The 26131-nt window shown below is 45.5% G+C and overlaps 2 protein-coding genes across 4 annotated transcripts in view; one reads left to right on the forward strand and one right to left on the reverse strand.

Annotated features, from left to right (window-relative positions):
* LOC115100118 (ATP-dependent DNA helicase PIF1-like) overlaps positions 1 to 9956 on the forward strand; it is a gene marked incomplete at its 5' end in the record, with an annotated part of 57057 nt that extends 47101 nt beyond the window's left edge. For all 3 annotated transcript variants that reach the window (XM_029618348.1, XM_029618351.1, XM_029618350.1), the window contains 1 exon segment: positions 9341 to 9956. In XM_029618348.1, the coding sequence (XP_029474208.1) occupies positions 9341 to 9382 (42 nt within the window).
* Positions 9957 to 12483: 2527 nt separating this feature from the next.
* LOC115100207 (protein MTO1 homolog, mitochondrial-like) overlaps positions 12484 to 26131 on the reverse strand; it is an 82625-nt gene continuing 68977 nt past the window's right edge. Inside the window, exons 12-13 of the mRNA XM_029618526.1 lie at positions 13790 to 13947; positions 12484 to 13595 (exon numbers count right to left, since the gene is read on the reverse strand). Of these exons, the coding sequence (XP_029474386.1) occupies positions 13488 to 13595; positions 13790 to 13947 (266 nt within the window). The 3' untranslated portion in view covers positions 12484 to 13487. The remainder of the gene's footprint in view (positions 13596 to 13789; positions 13948 to 26131) is intronic.

A 26131-nucleotide genomic window follows, 5' to 3' on the forward strand; every position in this document is an offset into this window, starting at 1 on the left:
ATGCCCTTTAAGGGATCCCTCCTGTTCGGCAGCGACCTCGAGAAACTGGCCAATAAATGGGGCGCTTCTCCAGTACCCCGTCTACCAGAAGACAGGACAAGGAGGAGCCAGCGCCCTTTTCCTAGACCATCCAGAGGTAGAAACTCGCAGCGCTTCCACCCCTACAGGACTCGCTACCAAGCACCTCGTCCGCAGGCCAGGAACCAGTCCTTTCGACTAAGCGCAACAAGAGGGGAACCGGCTCGGGTTCGGGTCCCAGCTGCACCCCAAAATGACAATCAGCCGACCCATCCCGGGGTAGCAGCCATAGGGGGCAGGCTAACCCTCTTCTACCACAGGTGTGTTGAGATTACCTCGGACCAGTGGGTCCTCGCCATCATCCGAAAAGGGTACTACCTGGACTTTCTTCGGCTCTCGCCGGACAAGTTTATGGAATCTCCTTGTTCGCCCCTCAAGAGGACGGCACTGGAAGTTACCTGGCAGAGGCTCCTGTCCCTAAAAGCCATAATCCCAGTGCCTGCAGGGGAGATATGTTCTGGGCATTATTCCTTTTATTTCATAGTGCCCAAGAAGGAGGGCACTTTCAGGCCCGTCCTGGACCTCAAGTCGGTCAACTGACACCTACGGGTCCCCAGCTTTCGCATGGAAACTCTGCGGTCTGTCAAACATTCAGTACAGCCAGGGGAGTTTCTCACATCCCTAGATCTGTCGGAAGCCTACTTGCATAACCCAATTCATCGGGATCACCAGCGCTATTTACGCTTCAAAGTCCTGAATCAATACTTCCAGTTCCGAGCTTTACCTTTCGGGTTAGCCACCGCGCCGCGAACCTTCACCAAGGTCATAGTAGTAGTGGCGGCGGCACTCAGGAAGGAAGGAATTCTCATCCACCCCTACCTGGATGATTGGCTGATCAGGGCAACGTCACCGGAGGAGAGCCACCAGGCAACCAACAGAGTTATAGCTCTTCTGGAAAGCCTAGGATGGGTAGTAAACTTGAACAAGAGTTCTCTACAGCCTTCTCAGTCGCTGAAATACCTAGGAGTCCGATTCGACACCCAGGAAGACAAGGTCAGCCTGACCTCCAAGAGAAGATCAAAGCTCCAGAATCATCTGCAGGCCCTGCTGAGCGCCACCCGGCCCACAGCTTGGGATTACTTACAGGTCTTCGGCCTTATGGCATCCACTCTGGAGGTGATACCATGGGCGCGGGCTCATATGAGACCATTGCAACGCGCCCTCCTATCCCGGTGGAGCCCACGATCCCAGAACTACACCACACACCTACCTCTACCAGCCAGAGTGCGGAATCAGATACGGTGGTGGTTGCAGCCCGGCCACATGAGCCGGGGGTCAAGAATGTCCTCCCCAACCTGGACCCTGCTCACTACAGATACCAGCCTGAACGGATGGGGAGCACATTGCGAAGAACTCACTGCCCAAGGGCAGTGGAACAGAGAAGAGTCGGGGTGGAACATCAGCCGACTAGAGGCACGGGCAGTCAGGCTAGCATGCCTGCGATTTGCCCACAGACTTCGCAACAGAGCGGTCAGAGTGATGTCAGACAACGCCACCACGGTGGCATACATCAACCGACAGGGCGGAACCAGAAGCCAACAGGTATCCCTAGAAATAGCCGCCCTGATGATTTGGGCGGAAGCGAATCTCCAGGACATCTCCGCCGTTCACATCGCCGGGAAGGACAACACCACGGCAGACTTCCTCAGCAGAGAAAGCCTAAATCCAGGGGAATGGCAGCTGTCGCCCACAGCTTTCCAGATGATTGTGGATCAGTGGGGGACGCCGGGCATGGACCTACTAGCAGACAGGTCCAACGCTCAAGTACACAGATACTTCAGCCGCAGGCGGGATCCGCTATCCCAGGGGATCGATGCCCTGGTACAGCCATGGCCTCAGGGGATTCTTCTATATGCCTTTCCTCCATGGCCCCTGCTGGGTGCCACTGTACACAAGATTCAGCGGCACAGAGGCCTAGTTCTTCTAGTGGCCCCGGACTGGCCAAGAAGACCCTGGTACGCAGACATGAGAAGATTACTGGCAGGGACTCCATTTCCCCTGCCTCCACACAGGGACCTGCTGCGGCAAGGTCCTATCCTCCACGAGGATCCAGCTCAATTCTCTCTAACGGTCTGGCCATTGAGAGGGCTAGACTGAAGAAAAGAGGATACTTGGAGCCGGTAATACACTCCTCCGAGCACGCAAGTTCTCCACATCTCTAACATATATAAGGATCTGGAGAGTTTTTGAAGCCTGGTGCGATACTCACAGCACCAATCCACATGCCGCTAAGATCCCTATCATTTTGGATTTCCTACAAGATGGACTTCAGAAGGGTCTATCCCTCAACTCCATCAAGGTGCAGGTGGCAGCGCTGTCTTGCTACGGTCCCAGGAGGGACGGCAACAGCATTGCCACACACCCAGACGTTTCACGTTTCCTGAAAGGAGTCAAACACATTCACCCGCCACTGAAGTGGCCAGTGCCCCTGTGGAACCTCAACCTAGTGTTGGAATTTCTAGCAGGATCCGCCTTCAGGCCCCTTTGAGGCCTGTCTCTCCATTTGTTAACCTTGAAGATGGTGTTCTTGCTGGCTGTGTGTTCAGCACGCCGCATCTCAGAGCTACAAGCACTGTCCTGCCATGATCCGTTTCTCAGAATCACTCCAGAGGCTATCCATCTTCGCACGGTTCCTTCCTTCTTACCCAAAGTAGTCTCACACTTCCACCTCAACCAAACCATATCCTTGCCTACCACGGAAGGTTTGACTAAGTCGGAAGAAGGTCGAATGCTACGCCATCTCGACATCGGCAGACTGCTGTCCAGATACCTGGAAATGTCGGAAGCAGTACGAAAGACGGACCACCTGTTCGTCCTTCACAGCGGGAAGAAGCAAGGGGAAGCGGCCTCACGGCCAACCATCACCCGCTGGATCAAAGAAGTTATCAAGGCGACCTACGTAGAGGCAGGAAAACCACCGCCTCTACAGGTCAAGGCTCATTCTACCAGAGCGCAAGCGGCCTCCTGGGCAGAAACTAGGATGCTGTCGCCCGCAGAGATATGCAGAGCGGCGACGTGGTCCTCCCTCCATACCTTCTCCAGATTCTACCGTCTGGACGTCCAGGCCAGGGAGGACACAGCATTTGCGAGGGCAATCCTAAACGGTCCTCGGGCAGCCTCCCGCCCAGTCCGGGAGTAGCTTTTGTACATCCCACTTGTTTTGAGTCCATCTGCTACACGCTAGGAAATGTAGAGATTACTTACCTGATAATCTCGTTTTCCTTAGTGTATGCAGATGGACTCAGCATCCCGCCCAGCTGCCGGTATACATGGGGATTCACCGACTCATGGTAAGCCATGTTTTCTTATGATAGGGCATCCACCCTGCCGGGTGTCGACGCCTTCCGGTTGGGAACGCTGGTGGTCTCCAGCTACTATCAATCGGTCAGGTTAATCCTGTTTATTTAAGCGATCGGTCAGTTACACATATATCCATACAGCTTTTGCTAGGAAGATTACTGAATTTCTGCACTTCCTGCGGGGGTAAATGTACCCGTGCTGACGTCAGATCCATCTCCAACTGCTAGCACGAGCACACTATACCCCACTTGTTTTGAGTCTATCTGCATACACTAAGGAAAACAAGATTATCAGGTAAGTAATCGCTACATTTTTTTGTTTTTTGGAATAGACTGTTGTTATTTAGGAGTTAGCAATCTGTTAGGAGCTGCTATCTGTAGTTATTAGGAGAGTTGTGGGTGGATCCTTGGACCAGTGGCAGATGACCACGCCCCCGGGGGAAGATCCCAAGAGGGGCCACAGGTCAGGCTCAGAGATAGGAGACAGACACACACTAGTTCTTTTATTAGACAGTATACTGAACCACCAAAGGTGGCAGTAGTGAGCTGAAATGCCCGGCTGGGCTGTAGTCACTCAGATACTGGAACAGCGATCCCTGGAGGCTGAGCTGTAGAGAAACCGAAATATAGTGAGTAGGCCGGGTATGCAGGGTTCATGGATAGAACCTGATAGTAACACTCACACAATGTCTCATAGAAGCCCAGGAGCTGGAATGGATAGGCCCTCGAGGAGCGAGTACCTGGTTCCAGGGAAAGCTCTGAGAGAGCGATGGTAACTCAGATGTAGTAGGCAGCAATGACTTCCAGGCAGAAGTGAATACTGAGCAAGTCTGAGAACGAGGGCCCTCGAGGAGCGAGTACCGGTTCCAGACTTGTCACCTGAAAAACAAAGGAGAGAGTGAGGCCCCCGAGGAGCGGGTACCCCTGGTAAGTCCGAGGACACAGAGTAGCTTAGGTAGAGTAACCCGAACCCATTCCCTTGCTAACTCGCTGTGTTAGCAAATTCTAAGACCTTATATAGCCGTCGCGGATGATGTTATCTCAGGGGGACGCCCCTGAGGTTTGTGCTATCACCGGTACTTCAGTCGGGCCACGCCGTGCGCACGCCCCTAGGCCTCCAGGAAATATGGCGGGTTGCAGCGTCTAGCCGGTCCGGGGACGCCGGAGCACTTCGGCAGAAGGTTGCTGCGGCAGCCAATCGTCCCGCAGTTGAAGAGGGAGTCGCCAAAGAGGTAAGGAGGGCGGAGAGAGGGCGTCGGGAACCGACGGACACAACAGTACCCCCTTCAAAGGGCAATTTCCTCTTTGGGTACCAGGCTTAGATTTTGAAGGATGCATGAGGTGGAACTGGCGAAGCATCTCTTTGTCCAGGATATTGGTCTGAGGCTCCCAAGAGTTTTCTTTGGGGCTGAAACCTTCCCATTTTAGAAGGTATTCAAAAGTCTTGCCTCTTTTACGAACATCCAGGACTTCTTCGACTTTGTATTCTAAGTCGTCTTCTGCATTGATAACAGGTAGATCTTGAGTCTTGGAAGAAAATTCACTGAGTATGAGTGGTTTCAACAGTGAAACGTGGAATGCGTTATGAATGTGGAGACCAGGTAGTAGCTTCAGACGATAGCTGACGTTGCCAATACATTGAAGAACTGGGAATGGTCCCAAGTAGCGAGGAGCAAACTGAGAGGAAGATAGTTTGAGTCTGAGGTGCTTGGTTGACAACCAGACCTTGTCTCCTGGCTTGAAGACTGGAGCTGGCGCATGGTGCGCATCATAATTCTTCTTAGCACGGTCACTCGCTTTGATTAGCATGTCCTTTGTCTGAACCCACAGTTTATGGATAATAGCAGTGGATTGAGCTGCTGGAGACGTCACTTAGAGCTTGAGTGGAAGTGGCGGTGTTGGAGAACATCCGAATACCACTTCAAAAGGTGACTTTCCAGTAGATGTTGCTGGATGAGAGTTGATGGCGAATTCAGCCCATGGAAGCAAGTCGGCCCAGTTATTTTGTCGGGACGTGGCATAGGCTCGTATAAACTGCTTCATTGTACGATTCATCCGTTCTGTCTGGCCATTCGACTGCGGATGGTAGGCTGAGGTGTAGTCTAGAGTGATGTCAAACAATTTGCATAAAGTCTTCCAGAATCGTGCCGTGAATTTGGACCCACGGTCAGATACGATGTGTAAAGGTAGGCCGTGGAGGCGGAATATGTGCGTTATGAAGAGCTTTTCAAGCTCCAAGGCTGAGGGTATGCCAGGGAGTGCCACAAAGTGTGCCATCTTGCTAAAGTGGTCCACGGTCACCCAGATGGTGTTCATTCCTCCGGAAGTAGGTAAATCGACTACAAAGTCAGTAGCAATGTGCGACCGGGGTCGATCCGGAACTGGCAAAGGTTGCATTTGACCCCACGGTGGTCCAGAGGTCGGTTTGTTCTTGGCGCAGTTGGTGCAGGATGCCACGTAGGAATAGGTATCCTTTTTGATGGTAGGCCACCAATACAGCTCCTGTATCCTGAGCAGGGTTCGACGTTGACCAGGATGGCCAGCCAGCTTGGAATCATGGGCCCAGAAGAGCACTTTCTTCCTGAGGTTCTTTGGAACGATAGTCTTTCCAATGGGCACAGACTGAGTGGATGTGAAGAGGATTTTCTTCGGTACAATTATGTGTTGTGGCTCATCAGGCACATCCTCTGAATGAAATGAGTGTGACAGTGTGTCTGCTCTGGTGTTTCGATCTTCAGGGCGGAACTTGAGCACAAAATCGAAATGGTTGAAGAATAAAGACCATCTGGCCTATCTGTAATTCAGCCGTTGTGCGAGGCGGAGATACTCTTATGATCCGTAAAGACAGTTATTTGATGTTGAGCGCCTTCGACCCAAGGCCGCCATTCCTCGAATGCAAGCTTTATCATCAGGAGCTCCTTGTCTCCGATCCTGTAGTTATTCTCGGCTGGAGAGAATCTTCGTGAGAAGAATGAACAGGGATGTAAGGCTTTTGAATCTCCAGGTTGGCTCAACACAGCCTCTGCCCCCACATCTGAAGCATCAACTTCTACTATGAAGGGCTTGTTAGGGTCTGGATGCTACAAGCACGGTTCTGTGGAGAAGGCAGTCTTTAATTTCTCGAATGCGGAAATGGCCTCCGCTGACCATTTTGAAGCATTGGCACCCTTGCAAGTCATCGCGGTCAAGGGTATGGTTACAGAAGAATAATTCTTTATAAAGCTTCAATAGTAATTGGTGAACCCCAGGAATCTCCTTAAAGCCTTCAGGCTGGTAGGTTGAGACCAATTCTTGATACTTTCCAGTTTGTGAGGGTCCATTTGGAAGCCTTCCTTTGTCACTATGTAGCCTAGAAAAGGCACAGAATCTTTGTGAAATTCACACTTAAGAGTTTGGCGTACAGCCGGTGTTCGCGGAGACGGTGGAGTACTTGCTTAACGTATGCAATATGGGTCTCCAAATCCTGGGAGAAGATGAGTATATCGTCCAGGTAGACCACAACATTCTTGTACAGCAAATCCTGCAAGATGTCTTTCATCATATTTTGGAAAATGGCGAGTGCATTGCACAACCCAAATGGCATTACAAGATACTCGAAGGGGCCGTCTCGCGTATTGAAGGCTGTTTTCCATTCATCGCCGCTCCGAATGTGAATGAGGTTGTAGGCCCCCTTCAAGTCGAGCTTTGAAAATATCTTAGCCCCTTGCAGCCTGTCAAACAGCTCCGAGATTAACAGCAAGGGGTAACTGTCTTTGATCGTGATTTCATTTAGACCTCAGTAATCGATACATGGACGTAGGGTACCGTCCTTCTTCCCCACAAAAAAAAAAACCTGCGCCAGCCGGCAACTTTGGTCGGATAAAGCCCTTCTGGAGATTTTCTTCAATGTATTCCGACATTGCTTTATTCTCTTTAACTGAGAGGAGGTACACCCCGTCCTTTCGGTGGCTCAGCACTGGGCTTCAGCCTTATGGCACAGTCATATAGGGCCTATGTGGAGGAAGAATATCAGCTGCTTCTTTGGAGAATACATCCCCGAAGGATGCGTATTGGGGCGGCAGTCCTGGCATCGCTGGAGTCGTAGGCAGGCATATGATAGGAGAGATCTCCTTAAGGCACTTCCCATGACATTCTGGGCCCCAGCGGGAGAGATCCAGGGATGCCCATTTAAATTGGGGATGGTACACTTGCAGCCAAGGTAACCCCAGGACGATAGAGTGCATAGCCCTCTCCAGTATAAAGAAGGAAATTGATTGCGTATGGAGAGCCCCGGTGCAAAGAATAACTGGTACGGTTTCGCAAGCCACATTGCCTGGTAAGGGCTCCCCATAAATGGAGGATAAAAGTAGTGGATCTTTTTCAACTTGATGAGGGGAATCTTTAGGTCTTCCACTAGACGTCTGAGAATGAAGTTGCCTCTTGCCCCTAAGTCCACCAGGGCAGGAGTCTGAACCGTGATCGGTCCATAGGTCAAAGAGACTGGGAGAGCGAGCGGAAGAGATGTCGCGGTATGGCCTAAGAATAGTCCTCCTGCAGGACTTAGGCCCATCTGTTTTCTGGACGAATGGAGCATGTAGAGACAACATGGCTGGGCTGACCACAATACATGCAAAGGTCGCGCTTCTTCCGAAATCTTCTCTCTTTGGAGGTCAAGCGTCCATGACCAAGTTGCATAGGTTCATCTGTATCAGCAGCAGGAATTACTGGAACCATCCGAGGTGCACAGACAGCATTAGCCTGTTTCAACCCAGGTAACACCTTAGGCCGGAGATCCTTCACAGCAAAAATATAAAAGCTTCTAAAAAGAATTAAATTAAAAGAATCCTTAGCTCTGCACAGAAAGTTGGACTGCTGCCTTTGCCTTCTCTTTCAAAGCAGACTGACTAGGAGCTAGGAGTTGATCACCTTCTACAATGCACTAACGGGCCGATACAGTAAAATCGCGGGCGAGCGCCTGCTCTCCTGTGTGCGCGATACAGTAAAAAATTTATTTAAATTAGGCCTGGCAGTAAAAAGAGCGGCGGCTGTCAGCGGGTTTGACAGCTGATGCTCAATTTTGCCAGTGTCGGTTCTCGAGCCCGCTGACAGCCCGGGTTCGGAAACCGGACGCCGGCAAAATTGAGCGTCCGGTTTTCAAGCCACGGGCCTATTTCAAATTCTTTTTTTTGTTACTTTTTTAAACTTTCGGTACCTCCAACTTAATATTGCCTTATTAAGTCGGAGGGTGCACAGAAAAGCAGTTTTTACCTTTGGGTAGGCACTAATTTCTTACTGCTGCACATTTTACTTACTGAATCGCGCGGGAATACCTAATAGGGCATTTGCATGTTGCGGGCGCTATTAGGTTCGGGGGGGTTGGACGCGCTATTACCCCTTACTGAATAAGGGGTAAAGCTAGCGCGTCAAATGCGCGTCCAAATGCCGGCAAACAGCGCGCTCCATCAAAGCGCACTGTACTGTATCGGCCTGTAAGTCAGCTGCCAAGTAGCTGTTAAACCAGACCCTTATTTTTTTTGTTTGGTATATTTTATGATTTATTTTTTTTTTTGAATAGACTAACACACAACAGATTAAGGGGCAGATTTTCAAAGGGTTACGCGCATAACCCCCAGAAAAGCTGCCCCTTCCACCCCCTGCACACCACATTATGTCCATTGTTTTTACATAGCTATATCATAAATCTAATTGCTGGTTTTACAGTTATTTAACATTCTAGAGAAAAGTGTTAAATTGTATAGTGATGCCATCTGCACTCAGTCAACTGAGTAAATGTGAAAGAGTCATAAGTGTAACTTGTAAATCTATTATTGTTTTATAGGCCTTTCTGTACTGTGGACATTCTTTTCTTGATTAACTCAGCTTCGAGATAGGATTGGACTTAAAAAAAAATAAACCCAAATAGATTGTTAGCAAAGAGAATGGAAGCATTTCACATGATAAAGCTACCTATGTGTCTCTTCTAGGGGGAGCATGTGACGAAGAATCAGCCATCCTCTGTCCTGTGAGCAAGGAAGAGTCGTCCAAGCTCCACAAGCAAAGTTTTAGAAAAGATCAAGGCAACAAGTTCCTGAAGCAACAGAAACTGTGTAAAGCTGGTGAGCTCTTCCTACTTTGTGGAACTGTTAACAGCAAGGAGAGAGACTCACTGGAAATGGATCAGCAAATCAAGATCTCTATCACCTCCCGAACAGGTGCAAGATTGCCAAAGCTTGTGAAAGTGGAACTTTAAAATTAGCAAACTCGGGTAACCTAGCATAAACTTGCTGCAAAGAACATAACGAGAATAAACTATGAAGTTTTCTAGGGTACAGACACAGTTAACCAATCGGTGAGAGTCTTTCACCTTCAAGAAGGAGTGGCAGAGCTTTGCCTCAGTGGTTTGCATTTGGCAAGTATTTGCCACCGGTAAGTTCTTTCCTGTTTTGGGGTATCAGTCTCTGTAAGAGACCAACTTTACTAAGCAAAAACACATTTTTATTTGATTTTTCTCTCTACTGAGGATATTCATTATAGGTTTCATTTGCTTTTTTATTTTTGTTAAGCCTGAGGAAAGAAATATTAAAAATTGTTTTTTCTGTAGCTTTCTACTAAGTTTGTTCTTAATCTGTAAAATTGTAAACTTGTGTGCTGCCTTCCAAAGAGTTCAGGAAGCTCTTTCAATTTTAACATGGACCAGATCCTCATGTTAAGAACATAAGAAATTGCCATGCTGGGTCAGACCAAGGGCCCATCAAGCCCAGCATCCTGTTTCCAACAGTGGCCAATCCAGGCCATAAGAACCTGGCAATTACACAAACACTAAGAAGATCCCATGCTACTGATGCAATTAATAGCAGTGGCTATTCCCTAAGTAAACTTGATTAATAGCCATTAATGGACTTCTCCTCCAAGAACTTATCCAAACCTTTTTTGAACCCAGCTACACTAACTGCACTAACCACATCCTCTGGCAAAAAATTCCAGAGCTTTATTGTGCGTTGAGTGAAAAAACATTTTCTCTGATTAGTCTTAAATGTGCTACTTGCTAACTTCATGGAATGCCCCCTAGTCCTTCTATTATTCGAAAGTGTAAATAACCGATTCACATCTACTCGCTCAAGACCTCTCATGATCTTAAAGATCTCTATCATATCCCCCCCTCAGCCGTCTCTTCTCCAAGCTGAACAGCCCTAACCTCTTCAGCCTTTCCTCATAGGGGAGCTATTCCATCCCCTTTATCATTTTGGTTGCCCTTCTCTGTACCTTCTTCTTCGCAACTATATCATTTTTGAGATGCGACGACCAGAATTGTACACAGTATTCAAGGTGCGGTCTCACCATGGTGCGATAGAGGCATTATGACATTTTCAGTTTTATTAACCATTCCCTTTCTAATAATTCCTAACATTCTGTTTGCTTTTTTGACTGCTGCAGCACCCTGAGTCAACGATTTTAAAGTATTATCCACTATGACGCCTAGATCTTTTTCCTGGGTGGTAGCTCCTAATATGGAACCTAACATCATGTAACTACAGCAAGGGTTAATTTTCCCTATATGCATCACCTTGCACTTATCCACATTAAATTTCATCTGCCATTTGGATGCCCAAAGGTCCTCCTGTAATATATCACAATCCCCTTGTGATTTAACTTCTCTGAATAATTTTGTATCATCCACAAATTTGATAACCTCGTTCGTAGTATTCCTTTCCAGATCATTTATATATATATTGAAAAGCATCAGTTCAAGTACAGATCCCTGAGGCACTCCACTGTTTACCCTTTTCCACTGAGAAAGTTGACCATTTAATCCTACTCTCTATTTCCTGTCTTTTAACCAATTTGTAATCCAGGAAAGGACATTGCCTCCTATCCCGTGACATTTTAGTTTTCTTAGAAGCCTCTCATGAGGGGCTTTGTCAAATACACTACATCTACCGGTTCATCTTTATCCACATGTTTATTAACCCCTTCAAAAAAAATGAAGCAGATTTGTTAGGCAAGACTTCCCTTGGGTAAATCCATGTTGACTGTGTTCCATTAAACCATGCCTTTCTATATGCTCTACGATTTTGATCTTGAGAATAGTTTCCACTATTTTTCCCGGCACTGAAGTCAGGCTCACTGGTCTATAATTACCCGGATTGCCCCTGGAGCCTTTTTTAAATATTGGGGTTACATTGGCCACCCTCCAGTCTTCAGGTACAATGGATGATTTTAATGATAGGTTACAAATTTTAACTAATAAATCAGAAATTTCATTTTTGAGTTCTTTCAGTACCCTAGGATGCATACCATCCGGTCCAGGTGATTTGCTACTCTTTAGTTTGTCGATCTGGCCTACTACATCTTCCAGGTTCATAGTGATTTCGTTCAGTTCATCTGACTCATCACCCCTGAAAACCATCTCCAGAACTGGTATCTCCCCAACATCCTCATTAGTAAATACGGAAGCAAAGAATTGTTTTTCTGCAATGGCCTTATCTTCTCTAAGCGCCCCTTTAACCCCTCTTTCATCTATGGTCCAACCAACTCCCTCACAGGTTTCTTGCTACAGATATATTTTAAAAAGTTTTTATGAGTTTTTGCCTTTATGGCCAACTTCATTTCAAATTCTGTCTTCACCTGTCTTATCAATGTTTTACACTTAACTTGACAATGCTTATGTTTTATCCTATTTTCTTCAGATGGAGCCTGATGGCTAAAATACCGTATTTTTTGCTCCATAAGACGCACTTTTTTTTTCCGCAAAAGTGGGGGGGAAAATGTCTGTGCATCTTATGGAGCGAATATAAAAAATTTTTAAAAACCCTAATTACAACACCCCCCCCAAGACTTGCCAAAAGTCCCTGGTGGTCCAGCGGAGGTCCGGCTGCCCCCGGGAGGAGGGGAGAGAGTACTGGGGCTGCGCCGGAGACCGGCACCCATGGACCTGGCTGGGGGAAAGTTTGCCTGATCCTGTGGAGTGCAGGTTTTATCAAGCACAACAATGCTCCACCACCCTGTGTTTGAAAGTTATTTTTCAGAATACTGTTCGCATTGCAGTGGAAAGGAGAATGCATTGACATAGCAGAGAGAGGAACTGGGACGCTTAAAAAAAAAAATCTTTCGTCCTTCCAGTGATGGGATTAGTCGCGATCTGAAGAGTGGCTTTCCCGGTGCATTGGATTTTAGGTTATGCTTGGAAACAACAGGTCCTTCCTAATACGTTTTTCTTTTGGTCTGATTTGATTGTATTTTTTTCCCCTAGGGGAATTGTCTTGCTAAATCATGACCCTTGCTGTTAATGGCCGGCTGCTACTTTTCTTTTGCTTAAAGTTGGGATCCACTTCCTGCCATTTCAAATGTCATTTGAAATGACAGGTACCAGCGCACCCAAGATACTGTATAGGCGCTGTATAGCACTCTATACAGTAAAATGGATTGCGCTTCATGGACGTGGCTTGCTTTTGCATGCCATTTAAATACTGTATCGAGCGGTATGTGATCCGAACTGTGTGCATGGCAAATGAGTGGGTGCCCGGCCCTACCGTGTCCTTACTGTATTGGCCTGAAAGTGTGCTCTGTCCTCAACAGCTCATGCCTCAATAAATTGGTTAGTCTGTAAGGTGGCAGCCACCTCGTGACATGGTCAGTGTAGATGGAATAAAATATTGGCTGAATGGATGACACAATGTAAGGGAGAGGATGCTGAGACACAGCTACTCTGACTTAATGATAACAGTTTGTTCAGATGAGGTCCTCCTTTATTAGAGTGTTGCAGTGGCCATTTCCTTCACTTCCTCTACAGCTGGAACAGCCATGCATGAGGACAATCAAAGTCAGCACAGCCCACCATTAAAATGTTCATCAGAGCTTTCCATTCATTATAGTATAAGATAGAAGAGTGCTGTGCTCTTAGCCCATGGCTCCCTAAAGTTGGACCACATTCTTCTTACCCATTTCAAAAATACTGCACCACGTCCAGGCTTCAGCGCTTTGCCTACAATGAAATTATACATCCCTGATTTTGTGCTGCAGTGCCCATAACTGTCTGTCATTTAGAAAAGAACGCCACAGTTTAATTGCTTGAAGACTGTTCTGCTCCTGCGAGGAGGCCCAGGCACGTCCTCATGGCTCCTGTCTGCTCATTTAGGCTAAAGGTGAGGTCTCCGGCTCTTGCCTGCATCTCTTTACAAATCTCAGGAGGTTCACAATGGCTGCTGGTGTGATTCCAGGTATGCGCCAAGCAGCACCAATCTACAGGAAGGAACAAGAACAATGGAAAATGGACAATACTAGTCCCTGCTTTCCCTACCCACACGTTCCCATCACTCATTGCCACAGCCTTGCCCACCCATGGCTGTACCAGACCTTGCCATAAATACTTTCTACAGCTAGGACTCTCCATGATGCATCAGAGCAGCCCTGTCCCAGCCATTCCAAAACCTTACCGTCTGGGGACGGCTAAGAGCCAGCTTCTCACGCACTTCTAAGGAGAGCACTGCATCAAGAGTCTGATAATCAAGATCCTCAGGGAGGCGGAGAGCTTCATCCCGCTGTACTTCTATCATCTCATGCTTCTGGAGTGCCACAGGAATCTCATAAACAGCTGTAAGAAATAAGAGAAACCACACATCAGATTGTAAGCACATCTAGTCTTCCTCCACCTTCTCTGATTTGGGTGATTGCCACTGAATCAAATTACAGATAGAGTTATTCAAAATTAAACTTATTTAGAGCAAGCTCAGGAGCATAAAAGCATCAGGAGGACAAATTTCAAAGTCATTTTTATATGTAAAGAAGCAGTCTGACTGCTTTCTTCCACATCATCCAGACTTCTGGTTGCATTCTCAGGCCTATGTTTCAGGCAAGGGAAGAAAATAATGCTCATACAGTGCATTTTAAAATCTTTGTGTTACTTTCTATGAAAAAGACACCTGCAGAAAGAGCAGGTGCAAATGTTGGGCGTACGTTTGCTTTGAGAATTGGTGCAAAGTCTATGGGTAAAGCAAAATTACTTACCTGTAACAGATGTTCTCCATATATAACCGGACAAATCAGCCAGGTGATTTTCTGAACAGGCAGGGATTCCTATGCAGCTGCCATAGCACGAGTCTCCTCCTTTCTTTCAGCAAATTAATCTTCAACTCTAAGGGGTAGTAGGTGAGATTGTGTTGCTGATTTGTCTTCCTGTCCATAGAGAACACTTGCTAATGGTAAGCAACTTTACTGACCTACTTGTCTACAGAGAAAGCAGCCAGCCACTCAACTGGGAACTAAGCTTAGTGTTACATTAAAAAAACCCCCCAAAAACCAACCACCACGAAATGCCATACTGGATCAGACCAAAGTTCCATCAAGCCCAGGAAGCCATCTCCAACAGTGGCCAATCCAAGTTATAAGTACATAACAGGTTCAGGCCTTGCTCATAACCAAGGATAAGCAGTGGCTTTCCAAAATCTTCATGGGTAATAGTTTATGGATTTTTGCTCCAGGAGCTTGTCTAAACTCTGTTTAAATCCAGCTATGCTAACTGCTTTCACCACATACTCTGACAACAAATTCCACTGTTTACTTGTGCACTGGATGAAAAAATGTTTCTCTGATTTGTTTTATATGTGCTACATAATAGCTTCATGGACTGTCCCCGAGTCCTAGAACTCTTGGAAAGGGGAAATACCCATTCCACCCTTCTCATGATTTTATAGATGCCTATCAGCCATCTCTTCTTCAGGCTGAAGAGCCCTAACCTGCTCAGCTTTTCCTGACACGACAGCCGTTCCATCCCCTTTATCATTTTGGTCATCCTTCTCTGTAGCTTTTCTTCTCCCACTATCTTTTTTGAGCTTGGGTGATCAGAACCGTACACAATATTCATGCAGGCCGATGCAATATTGGCACGCGGAAAACGGGCACTCATAATTAAGCGACCGCTCTTCTAAAGTGTACCGATCGACCTCTCCAGGGTGCCTGATGCAACATGAAGTGCTGAAAAAAGTGCAAAAAGCAGAATATAAATCTAAATGGGCTGCCATGGTAAAAAGAAGGTGCCAGGGGAAATTGTGTGTCCCTAGTGCCTCCTCAGCAGCAGAAAAGAACCTCTCTTCCCCAAAATCATGCCAAGGTCCTACAAACCTACAACCCTCTTCCCTGCATTGAGACACTGGAGCTCTGCCTGCCTCTGGGGTTCATTCCTGAGAATTCTGCATTTCACTACCTAAAAATCTAAATTTGGCTTCCAAAACCTCCCTCCTGCACTTTCCTTGTACCAAAACCGCCAGCTCCTCCTCAGCACTATCTGTGTGACAAGCGATCCTCACATCCACCTACCTTCCTAATAATCAAATCACCAGCTATAACCCATCTTAAGCCTTCCCCCTGGAGCCAAAGCCTCAGTGTGAACCTCCTCCTTACTTCCACTTTTATGCATAGGAACCACATCTGCCCTTCTCCAGACTCTAAAGAAGCATTGAAATGCTCAGCCAGCGGAGCTGCCCAGACAATTCTAAGTTTCCTTAGTACTGTGCAGAAAATATCACTGCTGTAAACAATGTTTTTTGCTTCTAATTTAATTGATCTTAAACATGAGCTAGTAGGAATACTGGTGGCTAAGAATTTTCATTTTGATGTCCTCGATATTATACGCGATAGGTAGGGGAGATTCTTAATGTTAAAAATAGAGTGAATCCAATTCTCTCTCTTTTGTAAACGTAAATGTCCCAAATAATACAGTAAGGCTGCATAGGGAGAGGACAGGTCAGCAGAAAAAGGGAGGTGATATTGCCCCTGTATAGGTCCCTGGGCATTCCTCGCTATTCTATTAAGCAATTTTATGTATTTTTAATTTTATTTAATTATTACCTTTTTCTTTTTATTCTTTTATTTTATTATTTTTCTCCAATGTAAACCACTTTGACAAAATCTAATTTTATAAAGTGGTATATAAATTCCTTTAAATAAAATAAAAAAAATATTCTATTAAGACGCTGCAGGCAGAGTGCTTTGGCCATGTCACACCTTTGCTTTTTACTTTACATTGGCTGCCAGTGACATGAAGGATTCATTTTAAGATTCTGATGCTTACCTTTAAGGCTTTAAATAGTGATCCCCCTGAGGCCTTTATCGCATCTTTGAAGATTTATTGTTCATTAGGGTCCCTGTATTCATCAGATAAACATTTACTAGAAATACCCAACCCTAAATTGACTAAACATTGTTTGCATCATGAAAGAATTTTTTTTTACTATGGCTCCAGCACTGTGGAATAAATTGCCTGAGGAGTTAAGAAAGGAAAATGTGGTAATAACTTTTAGAAAACACTTGAAGGCTTTACTATTTCAAGAAGCTTTCAAAATGCTAATCTGATAAATGATGGCGGATGTATTTCTGAAAAAAGCCTACAGTGATTTAAAAAGAATCTGAAAATGATGGTTGATGTACACATTGTTGACAGAAAGTAAGAATTCATAATTTTTCCTTTTCCATGTGTAGGATATATGCTTTATTTTGTTAGCATTAATGGCTTTTATTTTTAGCAGGTCAAAGCAGCCTTAAACATGAATTTTAAAAGCCTGACACACACAACTAGGGGATGCATGAATATTTTAGGCTTGCGTGTGCCGAGTGCATTTTAAAAGCCTCCTGGATACCTGCATAAATGCCACTGCATGCACATTTGGAACTTTTCAAAAAGGGATGGAGCAAGGGTGTGGTCTGGGCAGGGCATGGAGCAGAAATTTGCATGTCAATACTTATGAGATCCGGCATATGGATAGGGTGTAAGTCAAAAAGAAAAGTTATTTTGGAGGGGTTTAAAGGGTCCACTTAAAATTCAGTGCACATATGCATATAGTCATGCTATTTTATAACATGCGGATATATTATAAAGTAGCCACGTCCCTGGGCAAAGGTCAACGAACACGTGTCAGTTTAAAAGTCACTGTCCCTTTGTTTGTATCATTTGTACACATTTTAACTGTAATTTTATGGTTATGATTGTGTGATATCTTAATTTGTTTTAATTATGAGCGTTTCACTTTGTAAGCCGTTATGAGTTATTGATAAAACAGGGTATAAAATCTATTAAATAAATCCTGTGTACAATTCTGGCGCCCGCACCTTCAAAGGGTTATAAACAGGATGGAGTCGGTCCAGAGGATGGCTACTAAAATGGTCAGTGGTCTTCATTCTAAAGAATATGTGGAGAGACAAAGATCTAAACATGTACACCCTAGAGTAAAGGGAAGATATGGTAGAGACATTCAAATATCTCAAAGGTTTTCATGCATAGGAGGGGAGCCTTTTACAATGGAAAGGAGGCTCTAGAATGAGGGGTCACGAGATGAGGCTGAAAGGGGGTAGATTCAGGAGTAATCTTAGGAAATATTTCTTTACAGAGTGTGGAACAGCCTCCCAGTGAAATAGTAGAAACAAAAACAGTATTTGAATTAAAGCATATGATAAATACAGGGGATTCTCTAGGAAGGTGAGAATTATAATGCTAAATTAATTGAATAGATGGGCCATACAGTTTTTTTCTGTCATGTTTCTATAAGCTGACCAGGCCGAAGCAAGGTATATGAATACTATGTGTTTTCTCATAAAAGAAGAGATGTTTTTTATTTGCTTTTGTCATTTCCATTTTTCTTTGTGGTTGTTTGATCTGTATATGCTGTCTCTTGAATAAAGATATCTTTTGAAAAAAAAAGCAGCAAAAAACATTTGGGGATACAGGGAACTTCTCAGTAATTCCTCATCCCTTCTTCGAAAGTCCGTTTCTTACATAAAAAACACTGTAGCCCCAGATGGCTTGGCCTCTAAGCAATAATTGGCGTGTTATCCCGTTCAAGGGCACCACCTTGAGCTTCATCATTATAAAGTGTTACAACAACTGTATACAGGCTTCCTTCTACCCCTTACTGATTCCAGGGCATCCTCTCCTAACACCATCCTTCATCCCACCCATTCAGCCAATTCCTCGTATGCAGACAAGGCGTATGATAAAGAATGGTGAAGAAGAACCTATAGTGAAGAATTCCCCTCTAAGAACAGCAATACATGAATATATACAAAAAGAAGAGAAAATATAGTTATCAATTTTATTAATTACAATTTCACAATTTTTTAGACAAAATCAAAAAAGCAGAGGGACTAATACACATCTAAAAAATCTCTCATCACCAGCTCCCAATCATATAAATCTTCCAAACATACTCATAACACACTCCTTCATACACTCAAAAAATCATCAAAACACATAAACACACAGCAAATACATTTACATAAAAAAAAAAAAAACACCCCCCCCCCCCCCAAAAAAAACCCAACAACCTTACTGAGGCCCCCGTTTCACTATCAGGGAGGGATTTTTCAAAACAACAGGTGAATAATAGTCTGGATCCAAACTATTTCCACAAGATTATTTTTTCATATAGTCCTTGACAAACTAAAACGAGGTTCTAAGGAGGTCTAGTCCCTTTGGGGAAACGTGTCAATGACCCATGAGATTTCACCTGATTCAAAGCAATGCAGCACGACACGGATTCTCATTACTAAGAAGTTTTTATAACTGAAAAAAATAAAATATTCTATACTACATATAGACTAAAGGGTAAATTTTAAAAGGGGCGCGTGCCTGTTATAAAATCCGTTACCTACTGCACATGCACGTGGGGGGGGGATTTTTTTTTTTTTTTAACAAACGCGCACTGACGCGAGTAGGACTTTCCCCAATTCCCTAATCCCCTAGCTAACCTTCCTCTTCCTTTTCCATTCTGACCCCTAAACCCTCCCAAACGAACCTAATTTTTATTATTTAGAACCTACCTGCTCTCACGAGCAGCAGCCACGGGGACAGCCCCTGCCTCTCTTCCGAAACCCGGCTCTTCTGCGCGTGGCCGGGCTGCTCGGTGTGTGCGCAGTCACACGCGTATCTCCTGGTATTTGTGTGCACCGGGATTTATATTATACAATACCACCACTTAAGTTTTCAGAAACCAAAATTACTATCGAAACCGGGAAATATTCACAGAATCGGTGCAGAGTGGTTTTCAAACGCTACAATTTTTTGCGTTTAAGAGAAAAAAATCTTTGGGACCAGTTAGTATTTGCAGTTCTGCTTCCACAGAGGACCACCACTCACCATGTGGTGCATGCAGTATACGTCCTCATTCACTGTCATTATCCACCTTTGAACACCCTTGTCTATCTATAGGTTATCAGACACTGGGCATACTTAATTGCCACACTACCTAGGTTATCATTTGCATTTTATGCCCATGCAAATTACGGTATATTGGGCAGATTAAAGGAAGTGTTTGCATTCGTATACTGGAACACAAAAGCTGTATTCATACTGGGAAGTTACAAGCCCCATTGGTAGAACATTAGGTTGCTCAAAAACACTGCCTTGAGGACCTAAACTTTGACCTCTGTAGAGTGACATTACAGTGGGGAGGAAATATCTCCTGTGCTTTGATATAAAAGGAGCAGCATTTTATTCACTCTGGGGGCTGAATCAAGATTTAGAATTTACATCTTTATTATGAATTTGTCTTCTGCTAGACCTTTCTTTGGTTTTACCCTGTCACGTCATTTCAAGATGCTGACTTCACTTAAGTCTGCCTCCATAATAATCACAGCACATGCACGTTTTGTACTGTTCCTTTTTTTTTTTTATAAGGTGATCGCAGGATCAGATTTGGCAAGTAAGTTTGTGCTCTAAAAAAAATTTTCATACTATATATTTTTATAATTTTATTTATGGGATATGTTTGATTTGTTGGTTGTCTTAAATCTTCGATTCATAAATTCAAGCATTTCTTAATAAGTTGCTATATATTAATCTATTCTAGAGGTACCCGAATGTTGACTGCACATGATATACTAACCTGCTCTGTCCGGTAAAAACTATAAAATTATTTTGTAGTCATGGCGTCGGTGTTTCAAGAGAGCCTTTTAGAATTCTTGCATTTGTAAGTTGTACAGTTCTGACTTTTTTCTAAGTTTTTTTTATTTAGCTGTGAAATTTGTTGGGTAATGTTAAGTGTTAAATCAGCTTAAAGGTACTGCCCCATGAACACAAAGGTACCATACCAAATTTAGTAGAAACAAATTTAAGTTTATTATTGTATATCAATAAGCAATGCAGGTACCTTCGGCATGGACAGAGTTGCAGTTCTCTCTATAGAGCAGCACTACTCTGTGTCTCGCTGGATGTCAGGGTTAATAGGGCAGTTAAGGTTCCCATGGTCAGAACTGCAAACAGGCCAAGGCAGCAAAGGATTCTGGGTGAGCCATAGTCTCCATGTTGGTTTCAAACTCACGCACACATCAGTAATGATACTTAATGTTTGTGTGACTGGGTGTAATATTTCTTGTGTTGAAAGATACTTGTTTCTTTAATATATAGTTCTGCTAAGCGCTTTTGAAAAACACTGCACCAGTTCTGTAAATATTTCCGAGTTTCGGTAGTAATTTCGGTTTCTCAAAAAGTAAATGGTATTATTATATAACATCTGTAGGAAAATGTTTAGTCTCTATATATATATTAATGAAAATTTTACTGAGGTATTCCTCTTTTTTTCGGTTTCAAAAATTTCTTGATCGTGAGAATCTGCGACTCATTGCGTTGTTTTGAATGAGGTAAAATATCATCTGGGCACTGACAAGTTTCCCAAAAAGACTAGACCTTGTTGGAACCTCATTTTAGTTTGTCGAGGACTGTATGAAAAAATAATGCTGTGGAAATAGAAATTTGGATTCAGTCTATTATTCACCCATGGCTTTGCTAAATCCCCGAGGAAGCTAGTTGATAACAAAACAGGGGCCTCTATAGGGTTTTTTTTGTGGGGGGCTGTGATTTTTTTTTGTATGTATATATATTTGTTGTGTATATAAGTTTTGATGATTTATTGAGTATATGAAGGTGTGGGTTATGAACGAGTATGTTTGGAAGATTGATATGGTAGGGTGCTGGAATGAGAGATGTTTTAGATGCGTATGCTATATTTATTTTCCCTCTGGTTTTTTGATTTTGTATAAAAAATTGTGAAAGAATTGAAATTATTAATAAATTGACAAGTATATATTTTCCCCTCTTTTTATATATATTCATACTTTTTGGGTGAAGCTCCTCCAAAATAATAATTTTAAACTTTTGAAATGTCTTGAATTGATTTAGATGATTTTATCTGCATTGTGTGAATATCTTGAACTCCCAACTATGTCTAAACTGCCAGAAGGAAGGTACACATACTGCCCTGATGAAAACACATTTGCAAATGTAGTTCTGAAATGCAGCATGGTTTAGACCATCTGCAATATCCTGGCTGGGATATGTCCTGTGCCCAGGGCTGATGAAGTGGATTGTATTAGGAGATTTCTCTGCTCTGTCCGAGCTTTGCTTTTCGTTCCTGTATTTACTGATTTCACTGATAGTGTCACTGGTATCAGTTGTGCTGTGAAGTAGGGCTCACTACTGTATGGTTTTCCCCTTCGAAAATGATTACTCATCTGTGCAAAGATATTTTTATGAAACTGGGCTATAGCTACAAAGGCTTTTCTGTAAGTGTTGTTTGTTGAATCTCCCTGTTAGATCGTTACTCAGTGAATCTTCCTGTACGGTAAGTCTCTAATGTTAGATTTTTGATAATTTGATATGGTTTATATGAAACCTTATACATTTGTTTGTGTTATTTGTGCTTTTGTTTTTATTATTATGTATGTTATGTATATCACCTAGGCCTTTTAGTGTTAGGCGATTAATAAATTTTCTGAAATGAAATACCGTATTTTTCGCTCCATAAGACGCACCTGACCATAAGACGCACCTAGGATTCAGAGGGGGAAAATTTAAAAAAAAAAAAATTGTGCTAAACCGGCTCTGCGTCTGGGCGTCTTATGGAGCAAATTAGGGGAGTGCATAGTTTTTTTTTTCTTCCCCATTTTTGTTTTCGGGTCTGGGAGGGCCATTTCGGTCCACTCCCCAGATCAGAAAATGTTTCTTTCTGTGAGAACCCCCAAAACCCCCCCCCCCATCCCAACCCTTTAAATTAACAACCTCCACCCCCCTGACCCCCCAAGACCTGCCGAATTAATTTCCTGCAACCCCCCACCCTCCTGACCCCCCCAAGACCTGCCAAACGTCCCTGGTGGTCCAGCGGGGGTCCAGGAGCGGTCCGGGAACGATCTCCTGGGCGTGAGCCGTCGGCTGCCAGTAAACAAAATGGCGCCGACGGCCCTATGCCCTCACTATGTCACTGAGACCGACCAATAGCAGCGATCGGTCTCAGTGACATAGTGAGGGCATAGGGCCGTCGGCTGCCAGTAAACAAAATGGCGCCGACGGCCCTATGCCCTCACTATGTCACTGAGACCGACCAATAGCAGCGGTCGGTCTCAGTGACATAGTGAGGGCATAGGGCCGTCGGCGCCATTTTGTTTACTGGCAGCTGACGGCCCACGCCCAGGAGATCATTCCCTGGACCCCCGCTGGACCACCAGGACGTTTGGCAGGTCTTGGGGGGGTCAGGAGGGTGGGGGGTTGCAGGAAATTAATTTGTCAGGTCGGGGGGGGGGGGGTTGTAGGAAATTAAGTCGGCAGGTCTTGGGGGAGGCGGGGGGGGGGGGGGGGGGTGTTTGTTAGATTTTTGTTTGGTTTTTTTTTTATATTCGCTCCATAAGACGCACATACATTTTCCCCCCACCTTTGGGGGAAAAAAAGTGTGTCTTATGGAGCGAAAAATACGGTAAGTATCCTGAGATGATTCTTCCTCTACACTTTCAAGAGCTATAAGAAAATTATTCCTTACCTGCTAATTTTCATTCCTCTAGTACCATGGATCAGTCCAGCAGATGGAGTCAGACAAAGCTTCGGAGGGTGCTGGCATATAACCCAGTGCACCCTCTGCTAATCCTCAGTATAGAGAATATCAAAGCCCGAAAATAGAAGAGGATGGATCAAAATTATTAATGAAAACTGAACCTGCAACTGAGGCAACTAGCGCCACAACATGAACTTGCAAGAAGAACTGTAGAACCGCCTCCAAGGAACAGAGGCATACACACAATAACATAATCAGAACAGCTACATTTGAAGGTCAGATCGAGCAGAGAGAAAAAAACCCCAACCCCAAAATACTAGGGAGGGCATCTGGACTGATCCATGGTACTACAGGAACGAAAATTAGCAGGTAAGGAATAATTTTCTTTTCCCTGTACATACCAGGATCAATCCAGACGGTGGGATGTACCAAAGCTTCCCTAAATAGGGTGGGCCCCTGAAAGCCCTGCTCGAATGACCTTGTCGCCAAAGTACCCTGAGGTTGACGACTGCAGGTGCAGACGATAATGTCGTGGCAAAGGTATGCAGAGACTTCCAGGTCGCCGCTCGGCAAATCTCTTGAGAGGAGACAGACTGGGATTCCGCCCAGGATGTCGCCTGAGATCGAAGTGAATGAGCTTTGACACTCAGAGGAGGTGACCGACACACTCCAATGTACGCCGCCACGATGGCTTCCTTGAGCCATCTGGCAATCGTCTTCGTGGCCCTAGAGCCCTTCTTCGGTCCCGACCAGAGGACAAACAAATGGTCCGAGACCCTAAAATTGTTGGTGACCTCCAAGTAGCGGATTAGTTTGCGCTTGACATCCAGGTGACTGAGGGATCTTGACTCGTTGGCTGTAAAAGATGGAAGTTCCACCGTCTGGTTCAAATGAAAGGCCGAGACGACCTTGGGGGGGAAGGAAGGCACTGTACGTGATGAGACCCCTGAGTCCGTAAAACGGAGGTAAGGCTCCCTGCATAAGAGCACTTGGAGTTCTGAGATCCGGCGTGCAGAGCAAATGGCCACCAGGAAGACGGTCTTGAGAGTGAGATCCTTGATGGTGGCGTTGCGCAGTGGCTCAAAAGGAGGGCCTGCCAGAATCTTGAGCACCAAGTTGAGACTCCAAGAAGGATATGGATCCTGGACTGGAGGTCGCAAATGTTTCGCACCCCTAAGGAAGCGGGCGATATCCGGATGAGACAAAAGGGAGAGATGGTCGGATAACTGAATGAGTGAGCCCAGAGCGGAAACTTGTTCTTGCAGGGAGTTGTAGGCAAGCCCCTTCTCTGTAGTCCTGTAGGAACGCAAGGATCTGAGGAACCGAGGCCCTTCTGGGACGAGTGCCATGAGAAGTACACCAGGATTCAAAAACCTTCCAGACCCTTACGTAGGCGACCGAAGTTGAGGTCTTCTGAGACCTGAGGAGGGTCAAAACTATTGTGTCAGGGTATCCTTTGCGCTGAAGTCGCCGACGCAAGACAGAAGCATTCTGCCTGGTCGAAAAATACCGGCCCTTGATGTAGGAGATGAGGAAGGTGGCCCAGGCGTAGCGGGCCATCCACTGCGAGGTTGAGCAAGTCCGCGAACCAAGGGTACCGTGGCCATTCCGGGGCCACTAGGATGACTAGGCCCTGGTGTAGGTCTATTCTCCGTAGTACCTTGCCCACAAGTGGCCAAGGAGGAAACACGTATAGAAGAAGATGACGTGGCCAGGGGAGAACCAGAGCGACTACGCCTTCTGTGCCATGCTCCCGCCTGCGACTGAAGCATCATGATGCCTTGGCGTTGTGAAGAGTTGCCATGAGATCCAGACGAGGTGTCCCCCAGCATAGTATGAGAAGCTGCATCACCTCGTCGGAGAGGGACCACTCTCCGGGATCCAATCTCTATCGACTCAAGTAATCCGCCTGAATGTTGTCTACGCACGCAATGTGGGAGGCTGCCAGGCGCGTGAGATACCTCTCTGCCCACGATATCAGGAGGGCCGTTTCCAGCGATACAGGTCGGCTCCTCGTGCCGCCCTGGTGGTTGATATACGCTACTGTGGTCGCGTTGTCCGAAAGAATCCGTACCACCTGATTCCTTACGAGAGGAAGAAAGTGTATGAGTGCCAGCCGTACTGCTCTCATTTCCAGATGACTGATCGGCCAAGCTGCTTGGGCCTTTGTCCACTGCCCCTGCGCTGAACTCGTTTGGCACATTGCCCCCCAACTGGCCAGGCTGGCATCAATGGTGATCACCACCCAATCCGGAATCTCAAGGGGCGTGCCCTGTGCCAGATGGAGTAGGTCCAGCCACCAACTCAAGCTGGCTTTGGCAAGCCGAGGGAGAGGCAGGACGAGCTGGTAGCCCTGCGAGACCGGTTTCCAGCGAGAGAGTAGTGCCCCTTGAAAGGGACGTAGATGCGCAAAAGCCCATGGTACGAGATCGATCGTGGAGGCTATGGATCCCAGGATCTGTAGATAATCCCAAGCTGTGGGTGCACGAAGAGCGGCGAAGTGCTGAATCTGCTCCCGGAGAGATTGCACCTTGTCCGGTCAAGGAAAACCTTGCCCTGAACCGTGTCGAAGCGTGCTCCCAGGAAATCCAAATACTGTGAGGGACTGAGACTGCTCTTGGCGAAGTTCACAACCCAGCCCAGTGACTGGAGGAGTTGGACTACCCGGGTGACCGCTTTCTGGCCCTGTGAGAAAGTCTTCGCCTGAATAAGCCAGTCGTCCAGGTATTAGGAGATTTCTCTGCTCTGTCCGAGCTTTGCTTTTCGTTCCTGTATTTACTGATTTCACTGATAGTGTCACTGGTATCAGTTGTGCTGTGAAGTAGGGCTCACTACTGTATGGTTTTCCCCTTCAAAAATGATTACTCAGATCCCCTCCCAAGGAAGAGCGGCTGCCACAACCACCATGATCTTTGTGAACGTCTGTGGGGCAGTTGCCAGGCCGAAGGGAAGAGCTTGGAACTGAAAGTG

This window comes from Rhinatrema bivittatum, chromosome 10 (genome assembly GCF_901001135.1).
Source record: "Rhinatrema bivittatum chromosome 10, aRhiBiv1.1, whole genome shotgun sequence".
Taxonomy (NCBI): Eukaryota; Metazoa; Chordata; class Amphibia; order Gymnophiona; family Rhinatrematidae; genus Rhinatrema; species Rhinatrema bivittatum.